Source organism: Mya arenaria, chromosome 3 (genome assembly GCF_026914265.1).
Source record: "Mya arenaria isolate MELC-2E11 chromosome 3, ASM2691426v1".
Classification (NCBI taxonomy): Eukaryota; Metazoa; Mollusca; class Bivalvia; order Myida; family Myidae; genus Mya; species Mya arenaria.
The window spans coordinates 32049339-32066080 of NC_069124.1; the positions used below are offsets into that span (position 1 = coordinate 32049339).

At 36.8% G+C, this 16742-nt stretch overlaps 2 protein-coding genes and 1 long non-coding RNA gene across 3 annotated transcripts; 2 read left to right on the top strand and 1 right to left on the bottom strand.

The window, feature by feature from the left end:
* Positions 1–3705: 3705 nt before the first annotated feature.
* Positions 3706–6602, bottom strand: LOC128228805 (bcl-2-related protein A1-like). The gene is made up of 2 exons (XM_052940308.1): positions 5908–6602; positions 3706–5645 (listed from the first exon to the last, which is right to left on the bottom strand). Exons 1-2 carry the CDS (start codon positions 6484–6486, stop codon positions 5526–5528), a joined length of 699 nt encoding a protein of 232 aa, XP_052796268.1. The 5' UTR covers positions 6487–6602; the 3' UTR covers positions 3706–5525.
* A 285-nt stretch (positions 6603–6887) lies between these two features.
* LOC128228893 (uncharacterized) lies at positions 6888–8130 on the top strand. Its single transcript, XR_008259995.1, has 2 exons — positions 6888–6972; positions 7389–8130. It is a non-coding gene; the product is annotated as an uncharacterized LOC128228893 (long non-coding RNA).
* A 2310-nt stretch (positions 8131–10440) lies between these two features.
* On the top strand, positions 10441–15489 carry LOC128226584 (nicotinamide riboside kinase 1-like). The gene is made up of 7 exons (XM_052936536.1): positions 10441–10704; positions 12137–12195; positions 12702–12856; positions 13437–13560; positions 13942–14013; positions 14359–14462; positions 15100–15489. The coding sequence occupies exons 2-7, from the start codon at positions 12152–12154 to the stop codon at positions 15195–15197; spliced, it is 597 nt and encodes a 198-aa protein (XP_052792496.1). The 5' UTR covers positions 10441–10704; positions 12137–12151; the 3' UTR covers positions 15198–15489.
* The last annotated feature ends 1253 nt before the right edge of the window (positions 15490–16742 follow it).

The window sequence follows — 16742 nt, forward strand, 5'->3', positions numbered from 1 at the left end:
TAAAAGGACGAGAGTGATCCGATCGGTTATGAGGAACACTCGTGACAACTTCGAGCAATTTAAAAACCAGTCCGGTCTGACCACTGGATGGCAATCAAGGGAATAGCTCCCGGGAGTTGGGAAGAAGCAACGGACTTCATAGTCTTCACACACAGGGGGTGCGGTGGATGGGTGCAACACGCTCTCGGAGGTAGGGGATCAGGAGACTCTCCCCCCAAGATGAAGTTAGAGAACTTGCTACAGTGAGTCAGGGGACTTGTTCAAAGGTAAGGGGATCGAGGTCTTGCTGCGGGTTTTCTGGTGCTGTAGAGGACCAGAGCAGTTGCTCACTATCTCCGTGTATTTAAAAAATATCTGAAACAAAAAGCGTGTTCCAAGTTTTGTTCCGATCAAGTAAAAAGGAAGTTATTATACGCTGATATATATATTAATAATTTATGACTATTATTTACTCTGGGCAGTGAATTACTTTACATTAAAAAAAGAGCTATCGCAGACACGTTATAAATGCTTCCGAATGCGACTAATGTCGCATGAGTGGCTCTTAGTTTATAACATATTTAAAATTATGTTGATTAAAAGGTTTGATTAAAATTCTATTTATCTTAACATGCGCCTTCTTAAGGAACTCGACACGTCTGTAAAATGGATTGAGTTTCCATCATTTGGTAAACCACTGACCTCCAGATGCGACCTTGACCATTGAAATGAGAGCACAAATGTCATGGATTTTGAGGTATTTCGTGAAATTGTAGTTTTATTAAAATCTAATTTCCTTCTGATCCGCAAAGTACATTAGCCATTTAAAAAAGTTGTGCTATAATATCTTTATTTTTTGCAGCAGTACCAAAGTGCGACCTTGACAACGAGATAAATGTAAGAGCACACATAATATGCGCGACCTCCACTACTGTGATCAGTCATGACTGACACACAAACTATTGCTATGATGTCTATGTCTTGGACAACATCGATCTTCAAGTGCAACCTTGGACTTTAAAATGGAGGCACACAGTGTATTTGTTAAACGTTGACATCAATGTATGGCCTTGACCTTTGAAGAGATGGGAACACGAATCTTATGCACAAACACATTATTATGGCGGTCTACATGTTTGTAAAGTTTAATTGAATTGCCTTTAAAAAATAAAATAAAAACATTGACCTTCAAGTGTGACATTGACCTTTGAAATAAGAACGCGAATTTTGTTCGCGACATATCTTGCAATAGTGCTGAACAATTTTATTTTGAAATTTGCTTCAATTCATATAAGTTGTTTTATTGTAAAACATCGGCCTGCAAGTTTAACCCTGGGATAAGAGCACGATTTTTGTGTGCGGCATGCCGGCCTGCCCGAAGTGCTCTACTTTTTGCGAAGTTTGAGTGAAATCCAATCATATCTAACAAAGTTGTTGCAGAAACAATAAGTAACGTTAGAACTGCCGGAGACAGACACATGGACGAACAGTGCAAATGCTATATGCAACACTTCGTAAGCAAACAACACGTAATCATACTACAATACAACGTTTTGCCTACTCCACATCTAGATAATCACAAACTAGTTAACAGAGGTATCGGGTGGAGATTGTTTAAGCGGCACGGGTGAGTTTGAGAGGGATGCACGTGTCTTCTGAAATAATTGGGGATTATTGCCGGGTTAACAACATCGGATGCATTTTCTATGTATATTATTTGAGTCCTACATCTGAACTTAACGCATCTTTAGTCGGGGTCGTCTTTTTAAAGAGGAAAAAAAAAGAAAAATAAAGGAACTAGACACCAGGATGTTTCAAAAATCGGTAAATACAGTATTTCCTCAAAAGAAGCCTAGAATTGCCAATACGAGCTACTAGGCGGCCGATAATACATCATTTTACATAATCAAAAGAATAAACGCAACACTCATCCTGCTGTCTCATCAAAGTTTCCTTGTTTAAAAATAGCGCATAGTGGTTTCCAAGTTTAAATCAGCTGTCTGTTTATTTAGCGCAATTCAATATATCGACGCTATTTTTACCTTACTAGGATGTATACGTGGTGGACAATCCCATTAAATTTACACTAGGAAAAATGCGCAAAAAAATGCGAAATATGCATGTGTCGTAAGCGATGTGATACATCAGTAAGTTCTGACATTTTTTTCTTCTTGCAATTGTATCATCCGGTGTTTAGTACCTTAAAAGAGTTTTAAAAAACCCTGTACGTTGTGAATGCCCTCGTCGTAGTCTGACCATAAAGGGAAAATCGGAAGTTGCGGTGCAAATATATGAATCGTATAATAAATTCCGACGTACTTACCCTTGATATCCGGAACTCAACCTAAATGGCATGGTTTACGGCGTGCGAAGGGAGGGGCTGGGTGGTGATGATGGTTAAAGGGTGACCCTCTTAAACGTCTCTCTAAATGCAAAATCATGTAATTCCTGGTAGCGTCTTAAAGTATCACCATAGCCTTTATAGATACATCATAAGGATGCCCACTATACATCCCGTAGGTGGCATTAACCGAATTTCATGGATATATAAAGGAGTACCGTTTAGGTACAACAAATCCTGAAAGAAGTTGAAATTCACAAATCAGACGAGAAAGGGCTTGTTGTGTAGTTGCCTCCTCTCAACTAGAAGGTCGTGAGTTCGAACTAAAACAGGAACGCTCTCTTCACCACTCGAAATGAATAATTCTTGTCAAGTTGCAGCTTCTGATTATGAATCTGTAAAGGCTATGGTGATACATGTACCTTTAGATGCCACTAGGAATTACATGATTTTGCATTTAGAGAGACCATGTGAAGATTTGTGTGCCTTTTTTTGAAGCACTCCATATTCTGTTTCTTTGGTCGAGGCACACAGCTCTTCATTTAATTATAAAACATGTATAGACTCCAACAGAACTCAGCAATGAATCAATCCTAATGCATCCTTCAACAGAACAAATGGTTAGTCAATACATGTCACGCTGTGGCATAAACTAGACGCATATCGGCGACATGTTGAGCCCGTTGAAAGAGCCTTTGACACAGACATAATGCTCTTCCGTGCAACTACAACACTGAATAACATTGTACCTAAGAGTACCCCCAGGTCTGCAGGGTTTGAGTACTCACCTTCATACGAGTACCCTCAGTCCTCACCCCGCAAACTAGAGTGCCTACAGGTGGGTTGAGGTTGAACAGTACGTTTACCTGCGAAACTACAACTCGGCATGGTGAACCTCTTTTGAAAGTTTTTTGAAAATGCATGATAAAGATTCAGCCCAGATAAGTCTTAGTCCGGACCAGTTCTTTCAACAGTACTCACTTTTAAATTTAACCTCTAAAGGTGACTTTGATCTTCGAGGTTCAAACTGGTTCTTGTGCATGACACGCCCTCTCAACATGATGAACCCTAATGGCAAGTTTTTTTAAAACTCTAATGCGATGTCAAGATACAGCCAGGACAAAGACAATTTCAACCTTTGACCTCTAACCTTGACCTTTGTGGTATAGTCCTGGGTCTAATGCATGACAAGTCACCTCCTCATGTTGAACCTTCTGACATGGCATTTTTAAAAAAATAAATTAAATAATGCATGTTCAAGATACAGCCTGGACATTCTGGATTGACGCTTTTACGCACACACTCACACATAACTGCAATTTTGAACCTTAAGCATGCAGGCTTGACAATATTAATATTCCTGAAAAATATCAAGTTATAACGTATCGTGTCAGAATCAGTTTATTTACATATTGCCTGTATCAGAAGAAATAAACTCAAAAATAATATTGCAAAGAAAAGGTTAATCAAGCATTAACATGAAAATAATAATATTTACAGGCATTTAGAAATTGACAAACATCAACTGGATATACTTAAAAGTCATTAGTTCCATACCGGTAACAAGATTTGTTTTTCTTATATTTTGTACTGCTCTACTTTCTTCAACTTTCTTCAGGAAGTTACATCAGCTTTGCTTCTAATTACAATATACTGCATAACATGCTGGCTTATAAATGAAAATAGTATTTTGTAAGAGGCAAATTTTTTAAAAATTCCCTTAAATTTTGTTTTCAGTGCGACCCACCCTGGCTCTTGTAAATGAAGTTTTTATTTCAAATTGATTACTTAGTGCTTTAGCTGTAAATATTCCAACTTGTTTACATATAAATGATGTTTCAGGTTTTTTTTCTGAAAAGGGGGAACGGAGGGGTCTGGGGCCTTTGAAAAGGGGGGAAATTGTGGCATTTTAGTAAAACGGGATTTTTTTGTGTATAATGTGCTTGTTTAACTTTTAATGTGCAAACATTTTTAGTGTGTTTAACCAGTTATGGGTGTTTTTCTTGTGAGGGAAAACCCCATTTTTTCAGTTTTGGGGTAACATTCTCAAAGTACAAGTCCTTTTTCAAACATTATGAGGACAAATGGATAAATATCAATAAAGCAGTAATTATGTCCCTCAGAAACATCATTTTATGAAATGAGATTCTTGTTATTTATATATCTTTTTTAATTAAAAATACTGAAGGGAAATTTATATTTTAGGGGGAAAACAAAGCTTATTTTCCAAGGGGATTGGGGCCGCTAAATGGCTATGGTTAATGGTCGTTAAATAAGGTAAAAACCTGTGTTTATACCTCTCCATATATATGTAAGTGTGTGTGTGTGTGTGTGCTTAATCATATTTTGTATGTTTTAGTGTATACAGTATACTAGTGTATAGAATGCAATCCTGAATTGTATGATACAATGTTTTGCTCTCCAACAACTGTGAGAAAGAAAGGTACTTTTTTATCAAATTTCAAAACATAAGGTTAAAGCCATCACTTAAGTAAAATGGCACATTAAGATGGCACATTAAGATCAGATGATGTTTGCTCCCAATTTGCTGATTTCTGCGTGACGAAAGAAGGAAATTAAATACTGACTATGAATCAAGATTATATCGGATTGGTTATCATTATGTTTTGTTATCATACAATGCATCTGATATCAAATAGCTAATAAAACTTAATAGTGTCAAATTTTAATTTGTTTCAACTATCAGTATTAAATTGAATAAAGGTATGCTGAAGTTATCATCAGGAAGTAAAGACATAGAGTTCAATGATAAATTTCAATTTACCTGGTATACCAAATTTTAAATGTAAATGAACCCAAAGCCGCTAACATTTCAAACCTCATCATCATAGTTAGTTCTGTTCATACATTTTCTTCAACTTAGATTTAAAAATTGGTTCCTGTGGATGAAATAGTACCTGCAAATAAAACAACAGTGGAGGACTTCAAGGCAGATTGTCTCTCTTATTTTTCAAAACATCTAAAGAAAAATATATATTCAGAATCATTCTTTTTCAAAAAAAGTCTTTGAAATGTGGCATCTTACAGAAAGATCCCAAATGAATTTAAGCTTCATATTAAACAAAAAGAACTGGAAACTTTAAATCACTAGAACAAAGACAAATTAAAACAAAGAAGCAGTGTCAATTAGACATGATGAGAAACACAGAAGGATGAGATTGCACATGGTGGTGTAGACTGGTCCCTATCTGCCCATGATAGCTGCCAATGCCCCTAGTCCACCCAGAGTTGCGGTGTACAAAAGGCCCTTCCATACTTTGTCCTCAACATTGCTTTCATCAGAGAAGTAGTCAGCAAAGCCTTCCTGAAATCAAAGATCAAGTCTTTACACAAATAAAACAATAACAATTCTTTAAAATTTCATCATTAATACAATATACCTTATTCATTTTAACAAGTCTTATAGAATATGTTCAATGAGTATGACTTGAAATTAGTATTAGATTTCCAGCAATTTTTTAACAAGTCTATGGAAAGAACACCAGGAAGTCATCATTTCCCCTGCAGTATGGATTCAGCCAATTTAACATCTATCTTTGTATGATCTTGGGTAAGAAGTTCCTTACCCATCCATGATTATCTAATATCCAACGTCCCAACTTATTGCCAACATATTTCCCAACAAATAGAGCTATTTTGTCATCTTGATTTGTGTTTTGTTTTCGGAAATGAGAAGTCAATCTTGCTGCAAAAGCATACACAACTATTATTCTTCCCCAGTTTATCTGTCCATCTTCGAAGATTTCATCAGCCACATGAATAAATGTTTGAAACATGTTCCCATCATCAATATTTAACTTGTTGACCATAGATTTCAAAACGATGTCATGTCTATCCGAAACTTCTTTCACCGTTTTCCTCATTGTTTTACAGAATCTGTTGGGAGATTTTCTCTGGTTTTCTAGTCCAATGTTTTGAACAATGTCAAAGGCTATCACCTCAGCTTCTTTTCTGACACTTTCAAGCGGGGTCATAGAAGAGCCAGACGTCTGTGAGCTCTGTTCGATGTTGTTTAGTCCTTGGTTTCCAGGAAGAAGGCCCCATTTTTTGTGGATTTCAGTGAAGAGATTGTTGGAATTTTTGCCTAAAACGCCAGTACCAGAAATAGTTTTCATACCACCGTATGTTGGGCTAGTGGCGGTCATTGTTAATTTCACTTGGCTGAATAAAAGGAGAAAAGAAGAGGCGAAAAACCCCAAACACTCGGTCGACACTCCTCAATCCGTTTTCGCAAAATGGCGACAATAACAAGCAGTCGTCACATATCTAACATATCTATGACTTCCGGTATCTATATTTAGAAACGGTAAGCCCTCTTTGTTGAGGGATGCTCTCAAGATATATTGAAATTACAAAACATGTCATACATGTAACTTAAGTGATTATCTTCTAAAAACAATGTTCGAATAAAGGTATCATTCAACAAATATAGAAACTCTGTTTTCTGGTCTTATATCGACTAAATGCTGAATAAAATGGATCGCCATTCCATTAATCTTGATTCAACCCCTACCATATTTATAGAAAAATCAAAAGTACTATTTTTGTAAGGTTGACGTCACAGGAAAATACCAAGTTATTTAGATAACCGTTTGTTTCACAATCTTGCCTTGGACTTTCGGGAAGAACAAGTAGGTACTTATTAAGGGGAAAATAATTACACTTTGTTTAATTATTGTAATAACTGATACATGATTACATGTTTAATCGTTCACAATAATCATTTTCTTGGGTTACTGTGAATCCCATTTGATTTATTGATTTGTGTCTGACTGGCTCACAATATATGTATACACCTACTGTATAACTAAGTATACAGTAAAGATGTATATGTCGACAAAATAAAAGTAAAATCGATCAAAAAAGAAGATGTTTGACTTATTTAACATGCTTATGATACCGTCTTCAATAACGGTTTGTTAATTTATGATAGGCCTCATTTATTCACAATAGAACAGGGTATTGTTATCAGATACATGTACAATGTACACATATATACATGGATAAAGAAACAGAACTTTATTATATTGATCCCTGTATTTTTTAGGTAAACACAGGATGTCGGGTGCAGAATTTGCAGACCTAGTTCACGAAATGATGTACGTGCTTAAGGACGAATTCGATGTTGGAGAAATTGACGATGGTGATGGGGACTATTGTGAAACGCCCGATGATTGCAGACATGAAGGAGATATTGTTGACGATGAAGCAAGTCTTATTCGTGAGCAAATAGAACTAGACATAGTTCGCCCGTTAAATGTAAACGATGGTCAAGGCAATGAAGAAAACAACGTTGACATTTCTCGTGAAAGTAATGATTTTTTCGAGAATTCTTGCGAAAACAATGACCATAATTGTAATACCTTATGCGGACGAATTTTAAGATTAATGGGTGACGAAGAGAATTGTCGAGTTTTGGGGAGACACTTGAGGAACATTGGCGACGATGTATTTCACCGGCAGACAGCTAAATATATGTTTGATCTGCTTGAAGATTTGATGGAACACGATAATCTTGAAACAGGGACATTCTAAGTGAATTACGGGTCCGTGCATGGCCAAAGAAGAGTTCGCCACATGTGCACTTTGCCCAAGTCGAAGGCTGTATTGACACGGTGCGTTCTGCCGTACATTTTCACTTAATTGTTGCACATGTTCAGTGATGAAAAATTTGTAGGATTGTATTATATATGTCGTATCTGAAAGATGATTCTAATGATAATTATGTACAGTTGTGATGCTTTATTTTTTATTTATGTAAATTGTTTTGTGATTAAATGTAATAATTACCAACATTTGTTTTCTGGACTGGACTGGCGGGGTAGGGGTGGGGGGAGTTCAATCGGCTCAACTTCACCTCAGAAATTCGTCGAAGAGAGAGAACACCAGACTGCAACATTTCAGAAGAAAAATAGCACTTCTCACATTTTTACCATACATGTATCGATTCTGGAGAAGGGGAGGGGGACATTTCTTAAGCTGTGTCCAGACCCCCCTACGTCATCATCAACATTAAACCCCTGTATTCGATCCACGGGCTGCATGTAACCCCAATGCATGTTAATACGGATATCTAGTCATTCCTTAAAATAATGCTCAATTCCAATGTTTTTTTTCCGTCGTACCACCTGCAGTTTAAGGCATGTATGTTTGTGGAGGTGTGGGCCCGGGGGGTACGGGGGAAGGGTGCATTCTCCATTGAAAACAAACAAACATCCTATTACCAGTGTCCCCGCTTGAACCCGTTATGGACGAGTGAAACAATCTTCATTAAGGGAAAACAACACAGCTGTCACTTAAATCAATGACAGTATGTTATTGTTAAGGTAAGTGGTGCTAACTATATATTTAAAGGGCAATCTCTTCGAGAACAAGCTGGTTGATTGTTGTCTCAATTGGTCATTGTGAGAGTAATTTATTGCATGTTAATGTCATTGTTGATGGAAAATGCACGTAATAAAAGGTCTGCCGACCTTAGACTAGATTGTTATAGAAGCGGCATATTGCAATATTGAGATTGAGGTCATAACTTTGGGCATTCAAGAGAGAGGGGTGTCGAAAAGATTCAGTCCCCGAATGAGTTTATTTTTGTAAATATATCAGGATCTACATATGCCTATATAACATGCAAACGATACTAAAGATTGATTATATTATACTTTTTTTTCTTCCATATAATGCGCTGGGGGTCTTAAATTACTATGGCTTACTTAGATCAACGAGACACTGTACGTGGTGGTAGCAAACCTATATTGTACCAATAATGTTTAAAATTATATACACATTTGTGTATCCCTGGTGTTCAGGTGCATGGCAGACTGCTCAATCAAGAGAGCCCTGAAGGCATCGAGCGTAGGAGCTCTTACCGCTCTAGTTGACAGGAGGTTCGAGTTATTCACAGCTCTTCGAAAGAACTTGTTGGGCAATGTCTGACATGTGACACACTTCTGGTACGGCTGAGATGACCTCTGGTGCGTGAGTCGACCTTCCTGAGGTACCTAATTGTCGTCTTGAAAATCATATGCAGACTATCGTGTTTACAACGATCGCGGCTCAATAGTAAAGAAGGTGAGGTATTTGATCATCTTGGAGACGCAACCTGGAGTTCTTGACGTGAAGTCATTGTTTAAAACGAAGCGTACGTGCTGCTCTGCGCTGTACCTGCTCAATATGTTTAAAGTGAGCGCCTGTTTGTAAGGGTCCCAGACAGTTGATGCATTTTCTAGGATTGGTCGCGGACCATGGCTTTGTATGAAGTTGATGATTTTTCTATGATTGGTCGGACCATGGCCGGCTTTGTATGAAGCTTTCTTAACTGATGTCATGGCATGCATTCCTTGATATTCATACGGTAGAAATCCGAGTGGCCGATTGACCTTGCCTTTTGAATCACCTATGTAATGCCGGTTCCAGGTGAGGTTCTTTGTCAATGTGACTCATAGATACTTGCTGGCGTCAACTACTTCACTGAGGATGTGTCCCGCATGGAGCCGGTACTGAGTGTCATATGGACACTTGTGCGTCGAGGTGCTATCCTTAAAACATAGTATTTTAAGGGGTAGGCTCATCTGCCAAGATTCCTTCCAATCCTCTAATGCAGAAAGATCCTCTTGAAGTCTGCAACTGTTTTGGCCACTGATGATTACTTTGAAGAGCTTATATATTGTCGTCAGCAAATAGCTTCGTGCTGGAGGATTGTACCAACTCAGGGAGGTTATTTATGTAGGCTGAAATAGCAATGGGCCAAGAACTCTACCCTGTGGTACGCCGGAGAGAACACTGGCTGTATCTGATTTTTCATTTTTCACCATCAAGAACGATTTGCTGGGTTCCGGTTTCAGAGGAACGAGTGTATCTATGCAGGAGTTGACATTTTTCTTTACGGTACCCCATAATGGTCTAGTTTATGTAGAACCTTGTCGAAGGTTATGCCATAAGGGATGAGCGATTAATTTATAAAATACAAGATCTAGTGACTAAAGCATGAGTTTTCAAACAAAAATATGCAGCGCACAAGAATATTATTTATTTATTCGCATTGAGTTTAGTAGTAAATAACCTTTGCCGATGCTGACATAAAGCTTCGACATTTTAGGTGCATGACGTTAATATGGCGGAAAACGTTAAAATAGATGTGGAACAAGAAAACACTGAAAACACCAATAGAAATTCCAACGAGAACGCGCCTGGTGTGACTATTGAATCTTTAAGCGTATCTGATCAACCAGTTCGCGAAACAACACAGACAGACCATTTAAACAAACAGCTTTTATCGGCTTTCTTGAACAAAATAAATCAAACAGGGGTGGGTAACTCTTCTTCGTCGGAGGAGGCAGACGATTGGGAAGACCAGCCAGTGCATTGTAATTTATCAAACCATTTCTCAGAAGTTTCTTTGAATTAATCTATGTTACTTATAAATGCCACTAGTTATTTGAACTTGTTTTAACAGTTGAACTGGAATGGAAATCGTCGAACTATCTTAACTTACAAGTCCTTATATTTTTAAAAAATCAATATGATGACATTTGCTAAATATTTTAAAGTAATATAAAATTATTTAATCCTGAGGCTATATAAACTCCCACAATATTGTCACATTTTATGCTTTGTTTTTCATTCTGCCAATTTTGGCACACCAATTATACTAATGCATTGTGAATGTGATAAAAAAAAGAAAATTTCAGAAGTATTTTCGAAGTTAACATTGATTGACTTACAAAACTTACAAAATTAGCGGATTGTGGAAGTTTCACAAGCTAATTGTAATAATCGATACAATAAGCAGAGCTTCAGATAACTTGGGAAGGCAACTGGGTTAATACCCACCACTTTTGACAAACAATGAGATAACTGTACTCATAGGAAGCATCAGGAGTTCACATTTAGACATGTTGAAATTAAATTAGCATTCTTGATTTCTGATACTCAATTGCAATGTCAGTGTGAGGAATCACGTGACTTCTCATAATGGTCACCTCGGGTCATAACTGATGTGATCTGACAAGAAAATGACATTAATTTCTAAATAACTTTTTTGATAAAAACTTACGAAAATCTAAGCTGTGTATTGTCAATATTTATTACTGTTTTGATAAGGCTCCATGCTGCGGGATTAAGGCATGTCAGTACAATTAACACATGTCGGTAATTAGCATCTCCACGGGAAGGCGTTCCGGGCTGGCGGAAACCCTGCTTACTCATCCATCCAAAACTTTTCACAACAATCACAATTCCATCGTTTTAAACTTTTTGTTTTATAAGCCAAGATCTTTACGAGCTTTGCAACCAGTTACCTAACATAATATTTTGTGTTGCATCCTTTGCTCTGTAACAAAAAATTACATTCTATTGCAGCTACCGGTGTTTCAGTATTTGACAGTTCATTTACATGACATTATTCTAAATGTTGTCCTAAAATCACTGTTGTTTTCAGTATGTTGTCTTAAAGTGTCTTATATATATATTTACACATATTTAAAGACTGAGCACCAAGTCAATTTCATGTGCCATTTGACAATATTCTTAAAATCCAAAACTGTCACCTTTGAAAACTCGGTATTACGTATGATACGTTGATATATATATATATATATATATATATATATATATATATATATATATATACTACAAATTATATCCTTAATTTCCACATTCATTTCAAAATGATGGTTCTACTTTCTTTTTCATAAGTCTTATATAGCTTTATAAAGCTCTTATAGCGACTAAATTTTTATGAAATTTTATGATTTTTTGTCATGAAGTCAGCATTAAATGCTTATTTTTCTTTTGCAGAACACAGATTCCTCAATGTTTACCCAATGTAGAAAAGTGCTTGTGGTTGGGATCAGCGGGTATGCTTACACTTATTAGCCTGTGTGTTTCTCAAAGTAAAATAGTCAAGTTATTGTAATAGCCTTTGTGCCATGGTCGTTACGTTAGTGCAAAAACTAAATTACTTTCGCTAAAAACTTAGTAAACATATTGTCAAAGACAGTATGTACAAAACACACATGTACAGCAAGGCCCATAACTCTGGCTTAACTAAATGTTGAGTTATGCCCCTTTTATACTTAAAAAAACCCCCAAAACGAGCATTGGCATTTGCTCTGCAGTATTCTTGTCTTGAAGTACTTCAATTTGTTTCTTTTTTGAGCTAAGCAGGTCCTATGGTGGCAAGAGGATAAGTGTGTCCATTATTTGAATTATAATAATTGCAAAATATCAATTTTTCTAACATATTCAATGAACTTTGAGACTGTTTTTTCTACAAAATTTTGGGACAAGCCTTGTATTTTAGTATTCTTTATGAAAGTAGACTGTATACTTTACAATGACATTGAACACTCTTTTATCATAGGACTACAAACAGCGGCAAGTCCACAGTGGCGAGTAAACTGGTTCAGCTGATTCCCCGGAGCCACCATGTGTGTCAAGACTATTACTACCTACCCCCAGGGGACCAGAGACTGGCTCCCATATACATAGAGAAACTAAATCACCACAACTGGGAAGGTTTGAACATTTATGTTATCATTCTTGGTGGTTGTCAATGCTTTGCATGGACATCTTGTCATTCTGGGTTGTAAATGCATGCAACTGCTTTTAATTGTGTCCGATATGATACCATCATGCCATGCCAATGCCTGCATTCAAATATTTATTATTTGGAAATCATACAATGTTTAAGAATGCTACATGCATTGAACCATGCATGTATACCCAGTGTTCGAAATAAGCACAAGCCCGTAAGCCCTGTACTGGTCAAATGTTTTCTGGGCTTACTTGAAATCTAGATTTTATGTATCAGAGCTTGTTGAAAGATTTGGATGTCAAGCACTGGTGCATGTTTATCTTGGAAGTCCAATTTCGATGACTGTATACTTTCCAGTATGGCTATTCTGTCATGAATGTCTTGCATACCTTTACAGCAAAAGTCGACATGTTTAGAATGCATCATTTTGTAGCATGCATGTATCAGATGGAATAAAAAATTTGGGTTTCCGTATAAAATCGAATCTGTAAGTAAAAAAACAATTTTTCAATTCATTGGAGCAAATCGTTACACCTCTAATCTAGATATATAACTCTTCAGATTACCGCTCCCTAGAGATGGACCGGATGGTAAATGATGTGAAGACGCTCGTCTCGACGCTACAGAATACAGAAGAGGGACAGGCTTACGTGTTCATTGAGGGATTCTCAATATTTGGATGGAGGTATTCACTCGCATCTTAGATTCAGAAGAGATAATTTCACTCGTCTTTCGTAGGAAAGGTCAGGTTGCCGGACACCTACAACAGTTTTTCTAGACCTATGAAAAAAAATTGGATCTGATTTGTGCATGAATGCTCATTATGTAAAGTAGTTCAGATCCAGTTTAAACATATTGAAATGTCATGATTTGTTTGCAATTTTGCAGCTTTGACAGACTTTAAAATGGCCCTACTGTACCTTATCTTTTTTTTGAGACCTTTGCCTTAAACAAAGATACATTATTTTTAGGCCTAAGATGCATTTCTAATGAAATCGGCTAGGGATTTAGAAATCCATGTACATAAAATGTAAATATAGTTGTTACCTTATAAAATCTATTTCAGACCGTTATCTAGTCTGTTTGACCTGAAGTATTTCCTCATGGTGGACAAGGAGACATGTTGGAATAGACGCCAGTATGTTTTACCGCTGAATAGTTAAGCTAAGAAAAATATATTCTTCAAATTGCTTATAAGCAGTTGAAATAATAATTGAAGGAATTTTTATATAATTTTACATATTATATTCGAAGTACAATATTTTGTAATTTATTCGAAATTGGCAAAGTCGAAAATCAATGAAGAAACATGATAAATGTGATGCAAATGAGGTAATATATGTTTCTAGCCAGTTCTATTACTGTGGCTATAATAGTTTTTCAGTTATGTCGGTAATACTTTCGAAATCAAAAATCATAAAAACAACAACAGTTTTTCCCAAGGATCAGCCAACCATATGAGTTTTTTTTCGTTTAATTCCAGATACAGGGACTACGACCCACCAGATGTACCTGGCTACTTCGAGCAGTATGTCTGGCCATTGCACGAGAAACACATGGAAGCCATCAGTGACCAAGAAGATATAGGTTTGTTATGTGTTGAGCTTATTTGTCAATCTCGTGCAAAGAAGATTTAAATGCTTATACAAGTTCCTTTCTGTGTTGGAGTTGACTTGTTCTAGTTTGCAAAAAAGTTCGGTAATATAGCTGTTAATGTTAGTTTAGACTAGTTTTCGTTGAGAAATATTTGCTAAGACTAAGTAAATAAAACATGTAAAATTGATAAAATTAAGTTTTAGTCAAGGCTGTTGATTTAATATGGAACCTTGATTCGATCTTCTTTCGGCTGTTTTTAAAGCAAATAGTTTTTCCTTAGCATTTCTGTTATGCCATCCTTGTTCAAAACCTTGCTTAAAACCTGTTAACATGAAACTTTGTTCTCTTTTTAAGGCATAAAAAAAATACATTTGGTTTGAGGTAAACCCGACTCTACCTATTAAATAGGCGCCAGTTAAATAACAAAACAAAAAAAAATGTATATATATATATTTTTTTAAATACCTGTTTTAATATATACTTTAAAACCTTTAAAGCTTTATAGAGAAGATTACTTTAACACCTTTTGGCCTTATAATGACAAAGTGCATTTGACAGGCTTGTGCCGTAACTCTGTAAACATATTTCTTGAGATAAGTCCCTTGACATATGTCTCGTATATTTCCAGTCTATTTAGGAAACACTGACAGCCTTGAGGACAGAGTAAACCGGATACTATCCGACCTGAAGACCTTATCCGGAAAGGACCAGCCCTCAGCACTTTGACGCAGTTTGACAACTAGGAATACGGCATTGTAACACTATTTGTGTTCAAAACTTAAGTGCAATTCCAAGTTATGTGATGCATTTGGACACTTGAATTTGACAGTGTGTTAGATATTTGACTGTGATAAGGGACACAAGTTAGTGGAAACAGTTATCACCTTGCATGATCTTGTTACTGTTCCAGTTTACTGTTGCTTGTTGCTAGATGTTATTCTAATTTTTACCTCATCTGTTTTTCAAGAAGTAGAGCATTGGTTCCTCGATCATCGAAATAAAACTTTTGGAAGTACAAGCCCCACAAACGAAGTTTGAGGGGGTATATAGGAGTGAGCTTGTCGGTCGGTCTGTCGGTTTTCATGGTTTCCGGACGATAACTCATGAAAGGCTAGACAGATTTGAAAAAATTTTGGTACACAGGTGTAACATCAGAAGATACAGGTCAAGTTCGATATTGGGGCTGGTGGGGCCAAGGTCAAGGTCACTGTTACTAAAAATAGAAAAACGGTTTCCGGACGATAACTCATGAAAGGCTAGACAGATTTGAAAAAATTTTGGTACACAGGTGTAACATCAGAAGATACAGGTCAAGTTCGATATTGGGGCTGGTGGGGCCAAGGTCAAGGTCACTGTTACTAAAAATAGAAAAACGGTTTCCGGACGATAACTCATGAAAGGCTAGACAGATTTGAAAAAATTTTGGTACACAGGTGTAACAACAGAAGATACAGGTCAAGTTCGATATTGGGGCTGGTGGGGCCAAGGTCAAGGTCACTGTTACTAAAAATAGAAAAATGGTTTCCGGACGATAACTCATGAAAGGCTTGACAGATTTGAAAAATTTTGGGTACACAGGTGTAACATCAGAAGATACAGGTCAAGTTCGATATTGGGGCTGGTGGGGCGAAGGTCAAGGACACTGTTACTAAAATAGAAAAACGGTTTCCGGACGATAACTCATGAAAAGCTTGACAGATTTGAAAAATTTTTGGTACACAGGTGTAACATCAGAAGATACAGGTCAAGTTCGATATTGGGGCTGGTGGGGCCAAGGTCAAGGTCACTGATACTTAAAATAGAAAAACGGTTTCTGGACGATAACTCATGAAAGGCTAAAAGGATTTGAACAATTTTTGGTACACAGGTGTAACATCAGAAGATACAGATCAAGTTCGATATTGGGGCTGGTGGGGTCAAGGTCACTGTTACTAAAAATAGAAGAATGGTTTCCGGACGATAACTCCTGAAAGGCTTGACAGATTTGAACATTTTTGGTACAAAGGTGTACATTTCAGAAGATACAGAAATGAGTTTGATATTGGGGCTGGTGGGGTCAAGGTCACTGTTACTAAAAATAGAAAAATGGTTTCTGCTTCATAACTTTAATTGGGCATGAGATATTGTGATGAAACTTGCTGTATAGGCAGCCTCTGTGAAGACAATGCTTGTGATTGAAAATGGGGCCAGTGGAGTAAAGGTTTTTGTGCACTGTTACGAAAATAGAAAAACGGTTTCCGGACAAACAATACATGCATGATAAAAGAAGAT